We start from the raw sequence: 17,376 nt of genomic DNA on the forward strand, positions 1-17,376 counted from the left end.
CTGCGAATTTTGAGGATCCATTTTTCAAAGGACTTTAAAATTACATGGAAAAGTCAAGGTAGGGTTTTGCACAATTAGTTAAATTCATTGCTGTGAAACATACCTGTGTTGCTCTGTCATTGGTATTTATAACGGATTATCCATACATCATTGTGTTCATATATATATATATATATATATATATATATATATATATATATATATATATATATATATATATATATATATATATATATATATATATATATATATATATATATATATATATATATATATATATATATAACTAGTAGTGCTGAATAAATAGTTCCTTTAAATTCTCTTACAGACTCCAAAACAAAATCAGCTTCAAACATAAGCAGATGACTACACATAACACAACGCAGGTGCTGTTTCATTACTGCTAAGGAGAGAGGGTACCTAAAGTTTTAAATGGAAACTCAATGACAATGTCATTATCTGCGGTTAGAATACCAAGGACCTGCAGTATCAAAGCTAGTAAACAACCTTACAGCATAGGAAAGCTAGTTACACTATCTACATGCATTCTCAGCAGATTGGATCTATCACACGGCAGAGCAACAAGTTTCTGACTATGTACTTACAGCCATTTGCTTGTATCCTGGACTCTGCAAGAGATGTTATTGCTGGCCGTGTGGGTGCAGGCAGTGCTGCCATACTGAAGCCGCCCTCTGGCAAGGCTACAGGATTGCCAATAGTCACCCTGACCTCCGACCCCTTTGCCAGTACTGTCAGGTCATGGATTATCATGACACACCTGCAACACAGATTTGCAATAATCACGGGGGCTGGACACAGGAACAATGTGAGAGTAAACAACAATGAAAGGTGTAACCTGTACACTCACTCACTCCCACTTTTCTGCGTATGTGTGATTCATTTTTGAAAATTATACAGGAAATGTTTTCTCCTAGTCAAACATCAGCCAATTCAGTTTCAGATGGCTCAACCTTCTATAATACTGGCTCTTCAGTTGGAAGTAATTTTGTGTGTTACCACAACAAATCACTGTTCAGATATTGTTTGCCATTTGTTGTCTGTCCACTGTATTTTTAGGTAGCCCTATGACTTTAATATTATGAATTTTAAGACAGCTGAAAAATAGGCAAGTAAAAATATGAAGCAAATAATTACATAATAAAAAAACTGTACTATTTTATAGAGGTAGCTCTAGACCTATTTCATCTAAAGCTTGGTTTGCAAAAGAGTGAACACAAGTGAATGTCCACAGTGTAAACGGGACACTAACAGATGCTAAAAACATTCAGTAGCGATTCATTTGCATTAATGCATGAGCGCTTGTTTCATTACGTGTTTTTTCCAGAGAATCAAAATTGGCAGGGTTTTTGCTTCTGCGTTTGCCTAAATGTGAACAGTGCAGAAAGCATTAACTTTTGAAGTCTGCTGTTTTCATGCATGAACTACCATAGGTATTGAGCAATCCAGAGGCAGAGGAGAAAAATGTTACTATAGTGCCTTTAACCCTTTGGCTGCTGAAGGCGCGCCACCGTCTGCGGCGTAATCCGTCTACCTGCGCTGCGCGACTGTCCCTTGGAGCCGCCGCCGGGACCGGATCGGCCCGTGCTACTCAACCTGCCCTGTGCTGAATATTTCTCGGGTGAATATGACTCGCACAGAGCCAGTGTGAATTTTCGGCGGCTTTGAGCTGTAATATCTTGGGCAATTGTTTTTGTAAAGAAATAAAATTTGGCAATCTTGTACAATTTTATGCGTTCTCTTAAGAATAACAATGAAAATGAGCCATACTGAGCCAGAAAATTGTAGGTACATCAGCCAAAAAAATAGGCGCCCGAAAAAACTTCGAAGTTTGGCTTCTTGCATCTCCCAAACTAATGCTATGATGAACGTGCAACTTGGCATGTAGTAGCCTAACAACACAAGGTTCTTAAACAAAGTTTCATTTCCATATCACTTTTCAGAACTGAATGAATTAAGCACAAAATTGAAGATTTTGTAAAAACATCAAAAATGCAATATTTTCACTCCGATTTTGCTAGAAAACTATGCTCCATAAAACATACCAACTGGAATGAAAGTTGGGCACAAAAATCAGTGTAAACTTCAGGTTAGCATGTCTAGTAGTGTGAACACATGATGAAAATGAAATTTAGAGTGCAATAGATTGACTGCACAACGATAAGGAATCAAAATTTTTATTCCCCTACTATTTTCCAATAATCAACAAATTAGTCGAAAAGATGTTGATTTTTATGAAAAGATGAAAGCAGGGTGTATTCAATACTTCTTTTTCAAATACCGTTTTCTATTAATGCTTCAAAGCCAGTCTCGTTCGAACAACAAATTTTAAGCCGCCACCCTCCCCAGAACAAAAATTTTCAATTTTGGCTAACAACAGAGACAAAGTAGCAAGAAAAATCGCACTTAGAAAAGGGTTTTAACTTTGGCATGTTGTTTAACATTGATCAAAAGTGTTTAAATCAGTTATGGAAAACATGTTTTGTACAAGTAGACCGAGTGTGCTCCACATTTGTACTACTAAGGATAAAAGAATATAACTTTCCATGTTACTAATTTAAATGTATCATATGCAGATTAACGTATGGGTTTTGTTATAATGGCGCAATGTACTTGGCATAATTACATTTGCCACAGTACAGATATTGCGCCATCTCAATCACCAATTCCGTTCATTTGCCAGTGAACTGCTACATATGACGTTAGGATTCGTTTGAATAATTTTACACCTGTTGCATCTACTTCCAATCCTTCTTTTTGATCTGGGCTTTGGACCGGCGAAGGTAAAAATAGATTTTTTTTTTACTAATTCATTCAGAAGTGTCAATAAATTTTTTCAGATTTAGTTCCCAATGATTAGCAATGCTTCTTTGTATGATAAGTCTCAAAGCAGGGTGCAGCACATAATGGAATGTCGCAAGTTTTGCATTGGTATCTAGTTTCCCAGCGCACTTTCTGTTTCATGCAAACCACACTTCTGCGCATTAGCATACTTTTCTGCGAATGTTCACCCACGATAACAGCCGGAAAATGTCTCCCTGCGAAACGTAGAGGATTCTCGTCATCGTAGTGCCTTCCCCTACCAGCTTTTCCCCATTCTGTAGCATATTTTTCTACCATCTGACTTCTGGTCAGGTGACTACAGGGTTATAAACACAAAATCAAATAGGGGTAATGCAGGAGTAGGTTTAATAATGAATAGGAAAATAGGAATGCGGGTAAGCTACTACAAATAGCATAGTGAACGCATTATTGTGGCCAAGATAGATACGAAGCCCACACCTACTACAGTAGTACAAGTTTATATGCCAACTAGCTCTGCAGATGACGAAGAAATTGAAGAAATGTATGATGAAATAAAAGAAATTATTCAGATTGTGAAGGGAGACGAAAATTTAATAGTCATGGGTGACTGGAATTCGATAGTAGGAAAAGGAAGAGAAGGAAACATAGTAGGTGAATATGGATTGGGGCTAAGAAATGAAAGAGGACGCCGCCTGGTAGAATTTTGCACAGAGCACAACATAATCACAGCTAACACTTGGTTTAAGAATCATGAAAGAAGGTTGTACACATGGAAGAGCCCTGGAGATACTATAAGGTATCAGATAGATTATATAATGGTAAGACAGAGATTTAGGAACCAGGTTTTAAATTGTAAGACATTTCCAGGGGCACATGTGGACTCTGACCACAATCTATTGGTATTGAACTGTACATTAAAACTAAAGAAATTGCAGAAAGGTGGGAATTTAAGGAGATGGGACCTGGATAAACTGACTAAACCAGAGGTTGTACAGAGTTTCAGGGACAGCATAAGGGAACAATTGACAGGAATGGGGGAAAGAAATACAGTAGAAGACAAATGGGTAGCTCTGAGGGATGAAGTACTGAAGGCAGCAGCGGATCAAGTAGGTAAAAAGACTAGGGCTAGTAGAAATCCTTGGGTAACAGAAGAAATATTGAATTTAATTGATGAAAGGAGAAAATATAAAAATAAAGTAAATGAAGCAGGCAAAAAGGAATAAAAACGTCTCAAAAAATGAGATAGACAGGAAGTGCAAAACGGCTAAGCAGGCATGGCTAGAGGCCAAATGTAAGGATGTAGAGGCTTATCTCACTAGGGGTAAGATAGATACAGCCTACAGGAAAATTAAAGAGACCTTTGGAGAAAAGAGAACCACTTGTATGAATATCAAGAGCTCAGATGGAAACCCAGTTCTAAGCAAAGAGGGGAAAGCAGAAAGGTGGAAGGAGTATATAGAGGGTCTATACAAGGGCGATGTACTTGAGGACAATATTATGGAAACTGAAGAGGATGTAGATGTAGATGAAATGGGAGATACAATACTGCGTGAAGAGTTTGACAGAACACTGAAAGACCTGAGTCGAAACAAGGCCCCGGGAGTAGACAACATTCCATTAGAACTACTGACGGCCTTGGGAGAGCCAGTCCTGACAAAACTCTACCATCTCGTGAGCAAGACATGTGAAATACCCTCAGATTTCAAGAAGAATATAATAATACCAATCCCACAGAAAGCAGGTGTTGACAGATGTGAAAATTACAGAACTATCAGTTTAATAAGTCACAGCTGCAAAATACTAACACGAATTCTTTACAGACGAATGGAAAAACTAGTAGAAGCCAACCTCGGGGAAGATCAGTTTGGATTCCGTAGAAACACTGGAACACGTGAGGCAATACTGACCTTACGACTTATCTTAGAGAAAGATCAAGAAAAGGCAAACCTACGTTTCTAGCATTTGTAGACTTAAAGAAAGCTTTTGACAATGTTGACTGGAATACTCTTTCAAATTCTAAAGGTGGCAGGGGTAAAATATAGGGAGTGAAAGGCTATTTACAATTTGTACAGAAACCAGATGGCAGTTATAAGAGTCGAGGGACATGAAAGGGAAGCAGTGGTTGGGAAGGGAGTTAGACAGGGTTGTAGCCTCTCCCCGATGTTGTTCAATCTGTATATTGAGCAAGCAGTAAAGGAAACAAAAGAAAAATTCAGAGTAGGTATTAAAATTCATGGAGAAGAAATAAAAACTTTGAGGTTCGCCGATGACATTGTAATTCTGTCAGAGACAGCAAAGGACTTGGAAGAGCAGTTGAATGGAATGGACAGTGTCTTGAAAGGAGGATATAAGATGAACATCAACAAAAGCAAAACGAGGATAATGGAATGTAGTCAAATTAAATCGGGTGATGCTGAGGGAATTAGATTAGGAAATGAGACATTTAAAGTAGTAAAGGAGTTTTGCTATTTGGGGAGCAAAATAACTGATGATGGTCGAAGTAGAGAGGATATAAAATGTAGACTGGCAATGGCAAGGAAAGCGTTTCTGAAGAAGAGAAATTTGTTAACATCGAGTATAGATTTAAGTGTCAGGAAGTCATTTCTGAAAGTATTTGTATGGAGTGTAGCCATGTATGGAAGTGAAACATGGACAATAAATAGTTTGGACAAGAAGGGAATAGAAGCATTCGAAATGTGGTGCTACAGAAGAATGCTGATGATTAGATGGGTAGATCACATAACTAATGAGGAGATATTGAATAGGATTGGGGAGAAGAGAAGTTTGTGGCAAAACTTGACTAGAAGAAGGAATCGATTTGGAGAACATGTTCTGAGGCATCAAGGGATCACAAATTTAGCATTGGAGGGCAGCGTGGAGGGTAAAAATCGTAGAGGGAGACCAAGAGATGAATACACTAAGCAGATTCAGAAGGATGTAGGTTGCAGTAGGTACTGGGAGATGAAAAAGCTTGCACAGGATAGAGTAGCATGGAGAGCTGCATCAAACCAGTCTCAGTACTGAAGACCACAACAACAACAATCTCCCTTACGAGAGAAAGGTGCAACTCTGTGAGTGCCATTTCTCGCCGTTACCAACCAGTGGAGAGCATGAGCATTTAGAGTGCACAAATCCAGAATGTGAAAAAAATATTTCTTATACCATTTCACAGTCTTACGCACTGATACCACCAAGCTCAGTAACATGTCACAATTGTCAAATGCACCCATACTCTAATTGTAATCTACAATACATTGCGGTTTCTTTATTTTTTCGCAAGTATTTCTGTCGGTTTTCTCTGTTTCAACCATTTGTGTTGTGTGACTTGTGGTAAACATGTACACCTCTCTCTTATTGCACCACTTGATGGCAAGGACCTTGTCAGTGGACCTAAACTCAGTTTCTCCTCGTTTTAATTTGTTCTGCAGTTTTGGCATGTCGCGCCTGTTCTTACGAACAGTGCCACATGCGGCTGTTCCATGGTTGTGAAGCTAGAGGAACAGGTCCAGGCTGGAATACCAGTTATCGACATATAGAATATGACCCTGTTCCAAATATGGTCCCATAAGAGTTGCCACTATGTCGCCACATTTTCCCAATTTGTGGAACCCAATTTCTGTTGTTGCCCCTATATATACAATAAAATCTAAAGTATACCCACTCTGATAGTCACACAGTACAAATATCTTTATTCCGAATCTACTTCGCTTGGTTGGAATAAATTGCTTAGAAGATAATCGTCCTTTGAACAGCAAGAGACTTTATCGACACAAAGCATGTGATGTGGGCGAAATGAATTACGAAACGTCTTACGAACTTTTGTCAACAATCGTCCTAACTTTAAATAGACTGATGCCTCCAGTACTCGCAGAGTACATTCTCAGAAGTACACAAAAACGGTCTCGGGACATAATTTCGCTGGAAACTGTTGTGTTCAAAAGGGTATCTCTGGACCAATAATCACTTAATTTTAACTTCTTAACTTGCGCCATTAGAAGGCAAACAGAAACAAAACAATACATTTTCTCAAATCCAGTGTCTTTCCACTTTGACAGTCGAGAATTCAGATTCTGCAGTATTTTCTCTGGTGTAAACGTAAAAACGATTTGTTTCGTCTGCAATAAATTGCAACAGTTTTTCAGACATAAATATCACGAACTCGAGTCATTGAAGCGATGGTTGAACGGCTGGAAATATGTTTCTTTCCAGGCAAATGTGTCACTTAAGCGTGCTCTTTTCTGAACCGTTTCACTGTCACTGTCTGATTCCTCGGATTCAGAGGAACTGCTGACTGTAATTCTTGCTCTCCCCTCTGATGTAAAGGATACTGAGGGCTACAGCTTCGAGATTCTGTTGAAGACTCATCACTGTTAGCAACGTCAGGTAATTCACACTCACTGTCGCTCTTAGTGAGCATATCCAGGATTTCTTTATCTGAGCAACCACGGCAACATGACATTTGTCACATAGAAAACAAGAAAACGGACAAAAACACAGGAATCTAAGTTGAAGTCTGCAAAGAGCGAATGCAGCAACAAAGAAATATGCACTCTCGAACTACACAGTCAGACCACTGAACAGTTACTAGAAGAGTGAGGTGGAAAAAAAGCTCTGCGTGTATACACGTCCGTAGCACTAAGGTAGCTGTGACTCAGTGCACCCAAACAAGTCCATTGCGGTGGGAAGGCCGGTGGCGTGGGACGTGTAAACACTTCCTTAGCACTGTAGGGAAGACCCAAGGCCGCATGTAAACACATCAGGCACACCAGGGGAACGGCGAGGCACGACAACTTAACACGTCCGCAGCAGTCAAAGGATTAAAATTAGTTGTGACTATTGATGTTTTACTCACTGAAGGGGATGTGACGCCATTGCCGAGGTAACACTAACGGCGAGCCGCCTTTCCCTACCACACCGCCAGCAGTTCGCTGGTAAAACGCCCCTGCTGCCATGCCATGGATGAAAAGCACCAAGTGGTATTGCGTATTAGATGCATCCATGTTCATCAGCGTTACTTGCAAAGCCTTTTCTTCTGGCATTTAAGTGATCTGCAGTTATTAGGTACTGCGAACAAATGTATTATTTTGGTGCTGCATTAATAACAACAGTGTAATATGTCCGAACACAAGTTTCACAATAAAAGTGGTTGACAAGAACACGTTCACCAGCTGTGAAGATAATGTTCTGCTGCAAAATATTCCTCCGAATTTGGTACTAATAATGGACAAAGCGGCACACCATTCTGTTGTAATGCATAAAACTAAGACAATGCAGCAAAGGTTGAAACTAGCACAAATATAAATATGGTGAAGTTAATGGAACTTTTTTTCTGTACAAGCCATAAACTTCACACTAGCAGGTCAACCAACTGGCTGATGCAAAAGGACATAGTTTAATCACGCTTGCTCTGTATCACGTTCATTTAAATCCGATTGAGAACATACAGGCCCCTGATAAAAAGCAACATGGCAAAAACCACCAAGAAGTCTGCACTCACTGAGGTTGAAATGCTAACAAAAGAAGCCACTGCAAATGTTGCACCACATGACAGGTCTCGAGCTGTCAGTCGTACCGAGAAGGTAGTTTAAGACACAAGGGTTCATGAAAAACTATGACGAGTTTTGAACACACAACTTGTCTTGTTGCCATGTTAAAAGTTGCTTCTTTTGCCAAAACACAGCAGAGTTTACAAATATCATCTGATTAACATTCTAATCCAGTTGACGCTGCAACAGAATCCGGAATTAAACTAGCATCTAAGGGCAACAAAGGTCCACAGTTCATGAAAAAACAAATTCCCAGAATAAAAATAAATGTTTAACTTCAGTTATATTGTTGAAAAACCCACAGCAATTCTTGGTTCACCAGCTATTGATTGTCCTTAAAAATCACATTACTTCATTAGAAAAAAATTTGTAGTTTCTTGAATATCAGAGTAGAGATGGAAGCTTCACATATTAATCATATCCCAATGTTATCATTTGCCAAACCTTGTTTTGATATCTCAAAACATTTATGAGATGTAGTTGTTGTTGTTGTTGTTGTTGTCGTCGTCTTCAGTCCTGAGACTGGTTTGAAGCAGGTCTCCATGCTAATCTATCCCGTGCAAGCTCCTTCATCTCCCAGTACCTACTGCAACCTACAACCTTCTGAATCTGCTTAGTGTATTCATCTTTTGGTCTCCCTCTACGATTTTTACCCTCCACGCTGCCCTCCAATGCTAAATTTGTGATCCCTTGATGCCTCAGAATATGTCCTACCAACCGATCCCTTCTTCTAGTCAAGTTGTGCCACAAACTTCTCTTCTCCCCAATCCTATTCAATACCTCCTCATTAGTTATGTGATCTACCCACCTGATCTTCAACATTCTTCTGTAGCACCACATTTCGAAAGCTTCTATTCTATTCTCGTCCAAACTATTTATTGTCCATGTTTCACTTCCATACATGGCTACACTCCATACAAATACTTTCAGAAACGACTTCCTGACACTTAAATCTATACTCGATGTTAACAAATTTCTCTTCTTCAGAAACGCTTTCCTTGCCATTGCCAGTCTACATTTTATATCCTCTCTACTTCGACAATCATCAGTTATTTTGCTTCCCAAATAGCAAAACTCTTTTACTACCTTAAGTGTCTCATTTCCCAATCTAATTCGCTCAGCACTACCCGACTTCATTCGACTACATTGCATTATCCTCGTTTTACTTTTGTTGATGTTCATCTTATATCCTCCTTCCAAGACACTGTCCATTCCGTTCAACTGCTCTTCCAAGTCCTTTGCTGTCTCTGACAGAATTCCAATGTCATCGGTGAACCTCAATGTTTTTATTTCTTCTCCCTGGATTTTAATACCTACTCCAAATTTTTCTTTTGTTTCCTTTACTGCTTGCTCAATATATGGATTGAATACCATCGGGGAGAGGCTACAACCCTGTCTCACTCCCTTCCCAACCACTGCTTCCCTTTCATGTCCCTCGACTCTTATAACTGCCATCTGGTTTCTGTACAAATTGTAAATATCCTTTCGCGCCCTGTATTTTACCCCTGCCACCTTTAGAATTTGAAAGAGAATATTCCAGTCAACATTGTCAAAAGCTTTCTCTAAGTCTACAAATGCTAGAAACGTAGGTTTGCCTTTCCTTAATCTTTCTTCTAAGATAAGTCGTAAGGTCAGTATTGCCACACGTGTTCCAACATTCTACGGAATCCAAACTGATCTTCCCCAAGGTCGGCTTCTACTAGTTTTTCCATTCATCTGTAAATAATTCGTGTTAGTATTTTTGCAGCTGTGACTTATTAAACTGATAGTTCTGTAATTTTCACATCTGTCAACACCTGCTTTCTTTGGGATTGGTATTATTATATTCTTCTTGAAGTCTGAGGGTATTTCACCTGTCTTGCTCACGAGATGGTAGAGTTTCGTCAGGACTGGCTCTCCCAAGGCCGTCGGTAGTTTTAATGGAATGTTGTCTACTCCCGGGGCCTTGTTTCGACTCAGGTCTTTCAGTGTTCTGTCAAACTCTTCACGCAGTATTGTATCTCCCATTTCATCTACATCTACATCCTCTTCCGTTTCCATAATATTGTCCTCAAGTACATCGCCCTTGTATAGATCCTCTATATACTCCTTCCACCTTTCTGCTTTCCCCTCTTTGCTTAGAACTGGGTTTCCATCTGAGCTCTTGATATTCATACAAGTGGTTCTCTTTTCTCCAAAGGTCTCTTTAATTTTCCTGTAGGCTGTATCTATCTTATCCCTAGTGAGATAAGCCTCTACATCCTTACATTTGGGCTCTAGCCATGCCTGCTTAGCCGTTTTGCACTTCCTGTCTATCTCATTTTTGAGACGTTTGTATTCCTTTTTGCCTGCTTCATTTACTTTATTTTTATATTTTCTCCTTTCATCAATTAAATTCAATATTTCTTCTGTTACCCAAGGATTTCTACTAGCCCTAGTCTTTTTACCTACTTGATCCTCTGCTGCCTTCAGTACTTCATCCCTCAGAGCTACCCATTTGTCTTCTACTGTATTTCTTTCCCCCATTCCTGTCAATTGTTCCCTTATGCTGTCCCTGAAACTCTGTACAACCTCTGGTTTAGTCAGTTTATCCAGGTCCCATCTCCTTAAATTCCCACCTTTCTGCAATTTCTTCAGTTTTAATCTACAGTTCAATACCAATAGATTGTGGTCAGAGTCCACATCTGCCCCTGGAAATGTCTTAAAATTTAAAACCTGGTTCCTAAATCTCTGTCTTACCATTATATAATCTATCTGAAACCTGTCAGTATCTCCAGGCTTCTTCCATGTATACAACCTTCCTTGATTCTTGAACCAAGTGTTAGCTATGATTAAGTTACGCTCTGTGCAAAACTCTACCAGGTGGCTTTCTCTTTCATTTCTTAGCCCCAATCCATGTTCACCTACTATGTTTCCTTCTCTCCCTTTTTCTACCGTCGATTTCCAGTCACCCATGACTATTAAATTTTCGTCTCCCTTCACTATCTGAATAATTTCTTTTATCTCACCATACATTTCTTCAGTTTCTTCGTCATCTGCTGAGCTTGTTAGCATATAAACTTGTACTACTGTAGTAGGCATGGGCTTTGTGTCTATCTTGGCCACTATAATAATTTATGAGATATGAGGGATTAATGAGTAATTCATTCTAGCTTCTTTTGCTGTTGTGTGTGTGTGTGTGATGGAATGGTTTACACACATTTCATTTTCTTGAGATTGGAGACAGATAGTGATATCCTTCCAAGTTAAAGAATAATTCAAATTGTTATTGACATTTTATATATGACAACATATGACCTAATATATCTAAAAACAAAGATGATGTGACTTACCGAACAAAAGTGCTGGCAGGTCCATAGACACACAAACAAACACAAACATACACACAAAATTCAAGCTTTCGCAACAAACTGTTGCCTCATCAGGAAAGAGGGAAGGAGAGGGAAAGACGAAAGGATGTGGGTTTTAAGGGAGAGGGTAAGGAGTCATTCCAATCCCGGGAGGGGAATGACTTACCTTAGGGGGAAAAAGGACGGGTATATATATATATATATATATATATATATATACACACACACACACACACACACACACACACACACACACACACACACACACACACACACAAAAAAGCGCGCGAGTGTATACCCGTCCTTTTTCCCCCCTAAGGTAAGTCTTTCCGCTCCCGGGATTGGAATGACTCCTTACCCTCTCCCTTAAAACCCACATTCTTTCGTCTTTCCCTCTCCTTCCCTCTTTCCTGATGAGGCAACAGTTTGTTGCGGAAGCTTGAATTTAGTGTGTATGTTTGTGTTTGTTTGTGTGTCTATCGACCTGCCAGCACTTTCGTTCGGTAAGTCACATCATCTTTGTTTTTAGATATATTTTCCCACATGGAATGTTTCCCTCTGTTATATTAACATATGACCTAACATGCACCAAATGCAAATCAGTGACTTTATAAAAAATTGTTGCAGCACTGTTTACTGAATATCGAAATAGCACAATAATTATGACCATTAATGAAATGATAGACAGTTCATCATGAACCTGATGAATTAAGCTATAAGATGTGTAAGAACCAGAGTTTATTACCAAACAGTTTCTTAAAATTCGTTTGAGAAAGACTCCAGATCAGCGAGTTTGTGTGACTTGCTTTTCATGCAAGCCTGCCACATAGGCCTGGCTTTATGGTCACCTGCATGTGTACTCAGCACATGCTGGCAACTACACTTCCCTTCACTTGCTCCGTATAGAACTGTCAAAAGTTGCAATTAATTTTAAACACATTATAACAGAAGAATATAAATCTCGTCATAGTTTGCTGGAGGCCAGGCATCCACAGCACAAAACAAAGAAAGAAATTTTGCTTGGCAGGAAATTTCTAAAGCAGTCAACATCCTACATTTCTAAGTGAAGAAAAAGGTAAAGTCATTAATTGCTTCATTCAAGAGGAACAAAGTGAGCTGGGCACAAGATGTGAAACATTAAAGAAATACTTTCAACTAGTGAGACTGTGACCAGTTTCTAAAAGTCAACTTTTATAACTGTTGTCAGTAGATAGGAAACAGCTCTGCAATTTTTGCTCATCTGGAATGAGTAGCTCAAGATAATAGTCTATTGACACATGTGTAAAGTTCTGAAACATATATTAGGAAGGCTGGAGCTCCAATTCAATCAAAAAAGTACCACTGTCACCAAGCATAACCGTTCATAAATCAATATCTTCTCTCCTCTACAGCAATTCAACAACACACTACTTGTCATGCAAAAATCGTACCACGTGCTTGCAATACGAAATAATCATATTTGTATTCATAGTTTGACTTCACGACTATACTAGCATTGTACTGACAAACCCAGGTGCCAATGAGTTATGTAACACACAACTCGCATTCATTAGTGCTTGTTCTTTCATGTTCTCTTCCATTTTCTCCACTGCAGAGGTTTCCTCACTGTTACAACTAAATGGTATTGACAAACGGTGATTGTACTGTGAATGCTGCTTCTGCTTGTATTCATTTCCATTGGTCTTACACAAAGCATAACTGCTTTTAACCTATTGAAGAATATTTATTGACTCAAGGTCTGAATAAATTTCTAGATGAAAAATAAAAATCAAAAATTCTGTTGCTTTAGAGGTACCCAAAACACTCAAGAGAATGCAGCACTTGTCAGAAGTGTTGATAGCTTTATGCAGAATCAGCAGCTACCAGCACTGGCACTCAAAAACAGTGAACCCTCCCTCCAACCATCAGCACAGCATTGGTATGATGCGAATTCACAACATTTGACATTACGGGGTTAAGGGCCTTGTAACACTAACCAAAACGGCCTTGCTGTGCTGGTACTGCGAATGGCTGAAAGCAAGGGGAAACTACGGCCGTAATTTTTCACGAGGGCATGCAGCTTTACTATATGGTGGCATGAAGAGCTGCATCAAACCAGTCTCAGGACTAAAGACCACAACAACAACAACAAAAAATGTTATTACCATTCTACATCTTGATTTTTCATATCAACATTTTTTTTTCAACAATCACCCTGGCGACAAACACATTCCTCCCAGGCACTAATGATCTAGTAGTTTGGTCCCTCCCCCCCCTCTTTAAACCAATAAACCAACCAACATTCCTCCCAACAATCAGTTTCCTGATACAGTCGATGTAGAATGTTTGATGTTGACAAAGCCACAATCCCACCTCTGTGGCAACCACTTTATCACTATCACAGTGAAGTCCTCAAAAGTATTCAAACAGGTTGGTTGGTTGGTTGATTTGAGGGAGGTGACCAAACAGCGAGGTCATATGTCCCATCGGATTAGGGAAGGATGCAGAAGGAAGTCGGCTGTGCCCTTTCAAAGGAACCATCCCTACATTTGCATGGAGCGATTTAGGGACATCATGGAAAACGCAACTCTGGACGGGCAGACGCGGCTTTAAACTGTCGTCGTCCTGAATGTGAGTCCAGTGTGCTAACCATTGCACCACTTCGCTTGGTACTGAAACAGGCAAAAACTGGATGGTGCTAAGTTGGGACTGTACAGAGGGGACCGATGACAGTGAATCCAAGGCATGTAATTGTTGCAGATTTCTTGTGTGATCTGGCATAGTTATTCTGGAGGACAGAGCGCGCCATGTGTGGATGAACTCTTTGATTTCTAAACTTTATTACAACATGTTGTTTTTCATGCAGCAACAGTTAATTTAGACACCAACATGTTACAATTTTGAGCCCTCTAGTGACATAGGGCTGCACATATGTAGACAGGAAAAATAAAGAAGTCGAATGTCAACTTTTATTTTAGTTAAAAAGCTTTAAGAGTTTTCACATAAAAATTTGGAGGGATAATTTTTCAGTTTACTTAATGTATGAATTATTAATGTAATCTTACAGGGAGCACACAACAGAAAAAAATACTGGATCCACTGCTCCCAAAATCTCCATATTCAGCAGCACTTATGACTATACATTCATGAAGGACTGAATAATAACAGCTGTCTACTACACATTAAACACTGTTTTCATCTGACACATACGTGTATGAAGACTATGGGATTCTTCCTAAGCCTAGAACCCGAACTGACAATTATTTCTATGAATTTTCATTATATGATGTAATAGTTATAATTGGACACTGCCTTATTAACTAAACCCATTGTCAATAGGTGCCTAAAATACAGTAAGACAGAAAGGAAAATAGGAGAACCAATGTCTTAGGTCAACTAGGAGCTTACATTTCCATTCTTACCATCCAATGACATACCAAAGATTCATTTTATGGCTCTTAAAATGCAGTAGTAAGTGAATGTCTCCAGTAAGCAACACAAATATCAAATGAGGACTCACATTTCTGGCCTTCCTAATTTTTTAACCATAGATGTAAACAAGTGGTTCATTCGGACTATAGAGTAGACCGACAGCTCTCCAGACGTCAACTTGTCATTCAAATGTCTTGCAAGCAAGGCATACTTGTTCAAGTGGCAGCCATCAGAAACCAGAAGCTGATATCTCTCACTAGATCCTGCATCAGTTATTTTCCTGCTGCCCTGTAAATCAATAAATAAATTAATCAAATTGGTTACACACACATTGGCATGAGCATTTGTTGCCTGCTACTTTTCAGTGAAAGAAGACTGCCTAAAAAACCCCACACTGAGAAGCTCTGACAAGAAAAACTTCAGTATCTAAGAATGGAATCTCCATCATGCTTATAAGTAAGACACACTGAAGTTTCACACCAATTTCTCACTTCTTCCCTTTACTGGCTCATTTACATCACCTGCAAATTTTATGTAGTCCCACTTGTGGTTTGGTTCGAAATACAAAAAGAAGTATCATTTAGCTTTTTAGCACAGCATGCCAAATGATGATAATGTTTTGGAATGTTAATTCCTTTATCAGTTTCATATCTTGCAAGTATGAAGATACAAAAATTGGTTCCACATGTTCCCATTTTGTAAACATTAACACAAATTCAGTAGTCTCTAGCATCGGACTGACAAGGTGCAATTAATGAACTTTCCAGCTTTCTGTGGTACATATGGGCTAAATTTATTCGAAATTTTACTACTATCGAACATCACAAACTTCTCCAATAATTTCATATTATCTGGTCATTGTATTACTGTGTTTTTCCTTTAATGTATCAAATGGCTTTCAAATTAAAAGGGAGTTTTACGATATCAAGTACTTCACATTTGATACCTCCAAGGAAAGGCAATTTGTAAAATATGAGCAAGAATCATTTATTTTCTCTCCACTTACCAATGAGAGAGGCTTTTCATAACTAAATTAGCTCTTTCTTAGTGAGGTAGCATCATAATATTAATGTTCTCAATGTGGACCTCCAGTGCTTGCCATCATATATGTCTTCTTCATCAAAGTTCTTACAACAGCGCAAGAAGTCAGTCACGTTTCCTATGCCTCTGTCTCTGCACTGGCAGAAAAACGAACATCGCTTATACTAACAACGGGTGACAACCGCAACAATTTAGTGTAAGGGATACTTCAACGTACGATTCTTCCTCGAAGATGGCATACTTACATAATCAAACCGTCATACAAACGCTGGCAGTAAACAAGGGATTGTATAGAACTGTAATACTTACCAGTATTTGCATTACAGGCTCTTCAACGGTGCCGCCACACTTTATAGTCTGCAAATTGGAAAAGTGACCATTATGAAACTAGTCGCACTACAATATACTGGTAGAACATGTATATAAGACATCAATTAGAATGCTCCAACAGGCCTAAAAGGAAAATCAAATCAAATTCATGTAGAAGAAATTAGAAACAACCTATATGACAGTCACCACTGACGTTTAAACCTTGCACATTTGCTCATAAAATGGCAGTCGAAATTGAACACGGCATTAGTTTCACAATGTCACATTCGTGTAGCGCCATAACAAGACTTCAAAAATTTCCACTTCCATTATGCTGCAGCTAATTCCGAGAGTATACTGTAGACTTGATAACATGAAACCACGACGTTAATCTCACTTAGTTTACAAAAACTATCCCTCATGGTATACCAACTAAAAAACTCACGGCAAGTGCTCCCCCCGTAAGTTGCCAGGTCATCTTCACGGTAATGACTACAAATGCAAGCTACTATTCACTCTACAAATACAATAATCCATATTACCTTCAATTTCAAATATTCCTATTCCGCGGGAAACATTAAGTCAGAGATACTACAGCACAATTCTCCAAAGTCGTTCACGCTTGGTTGGCGGTAGCTTTTTGAAGTGGCTTCCATACACATGAAATTTCTTGCACTACCCATCACGACAACATCTAACGCGACCAAACCGGCAGTAACACTCGCATACGTCAACTATCATTTGAAAGAACACTCCTTGCACACTATCATGCTAACTTACTCGTAAAGCCAGCATTTTATTTCACATACATGAAATTCTTACATGCTCATTCCCCTCCCACAAACCACTTCTCCAGTCGCGTAAGTCAACATTCATGTAGAAACACCGTACTTCATACTTTCATACTGTCATGCAAA

General features: G+C 39.0%; 1 protein-coding gene across 3 annotated transcripts in view; it reads right to left on the reverse strand.

The window, feature by feature from the left end:
• Positions 1 to 17,078, reverse strand: part of LOC124717267 — a 90,998-nt gene extending 73,920 nt beyond the window's left edge. The window contains exons 1-4 of one of the 3 annotated variants that reach the window (XM_047244074.1): positions 17,002 to 17,078; positions 16,460 to 16,507; positions 15,198 to 15,397; positions 606 to 778 (exon numbers count right to left, since the gene is read on the reverse strand). In XM_047244074.1, coding sequence (XP_047100030.1) covers positions 606 to 778; positions 15,198 to 15,397; positions 16,460 to 16,471 — 385 coding nt within the window. In that variant the 5' untranslated portion in view covers positions 16,472 to 16,507; positions 17,002 to 17,078. Of the gene's footprint in view, positions 1 to 605; positions 779 to 15,197; positions 15,398 to 16,459; positions 16,508 to 16,651; positions 16,689 to 16,904; positions 16,977 to 17,001 lie in introns of those variants that run through there. The other 2 variants (XM_047244073.1, XM_047244075.1) reach the window with 2 other exon arrangements.
• Positions 17,079 to 17,376: the final 298 nt, after the last annotated feature.

This window comes from Schistocerca piceifrons, chromosome 9, assembly GCF_021461385.2.
Source record: "Schistocerca piceifrons isolate TAMUIC-IGC-003096 chromosome 9, iqSchPice1.1, whole genome shotgun sequence".
Lineage (NCBI taxonomy): Eukaryota > Metazoa > Arthropoda > Insecta > Orthoptera > Acrididae > Schistocerca > Schistocerca piceifrons.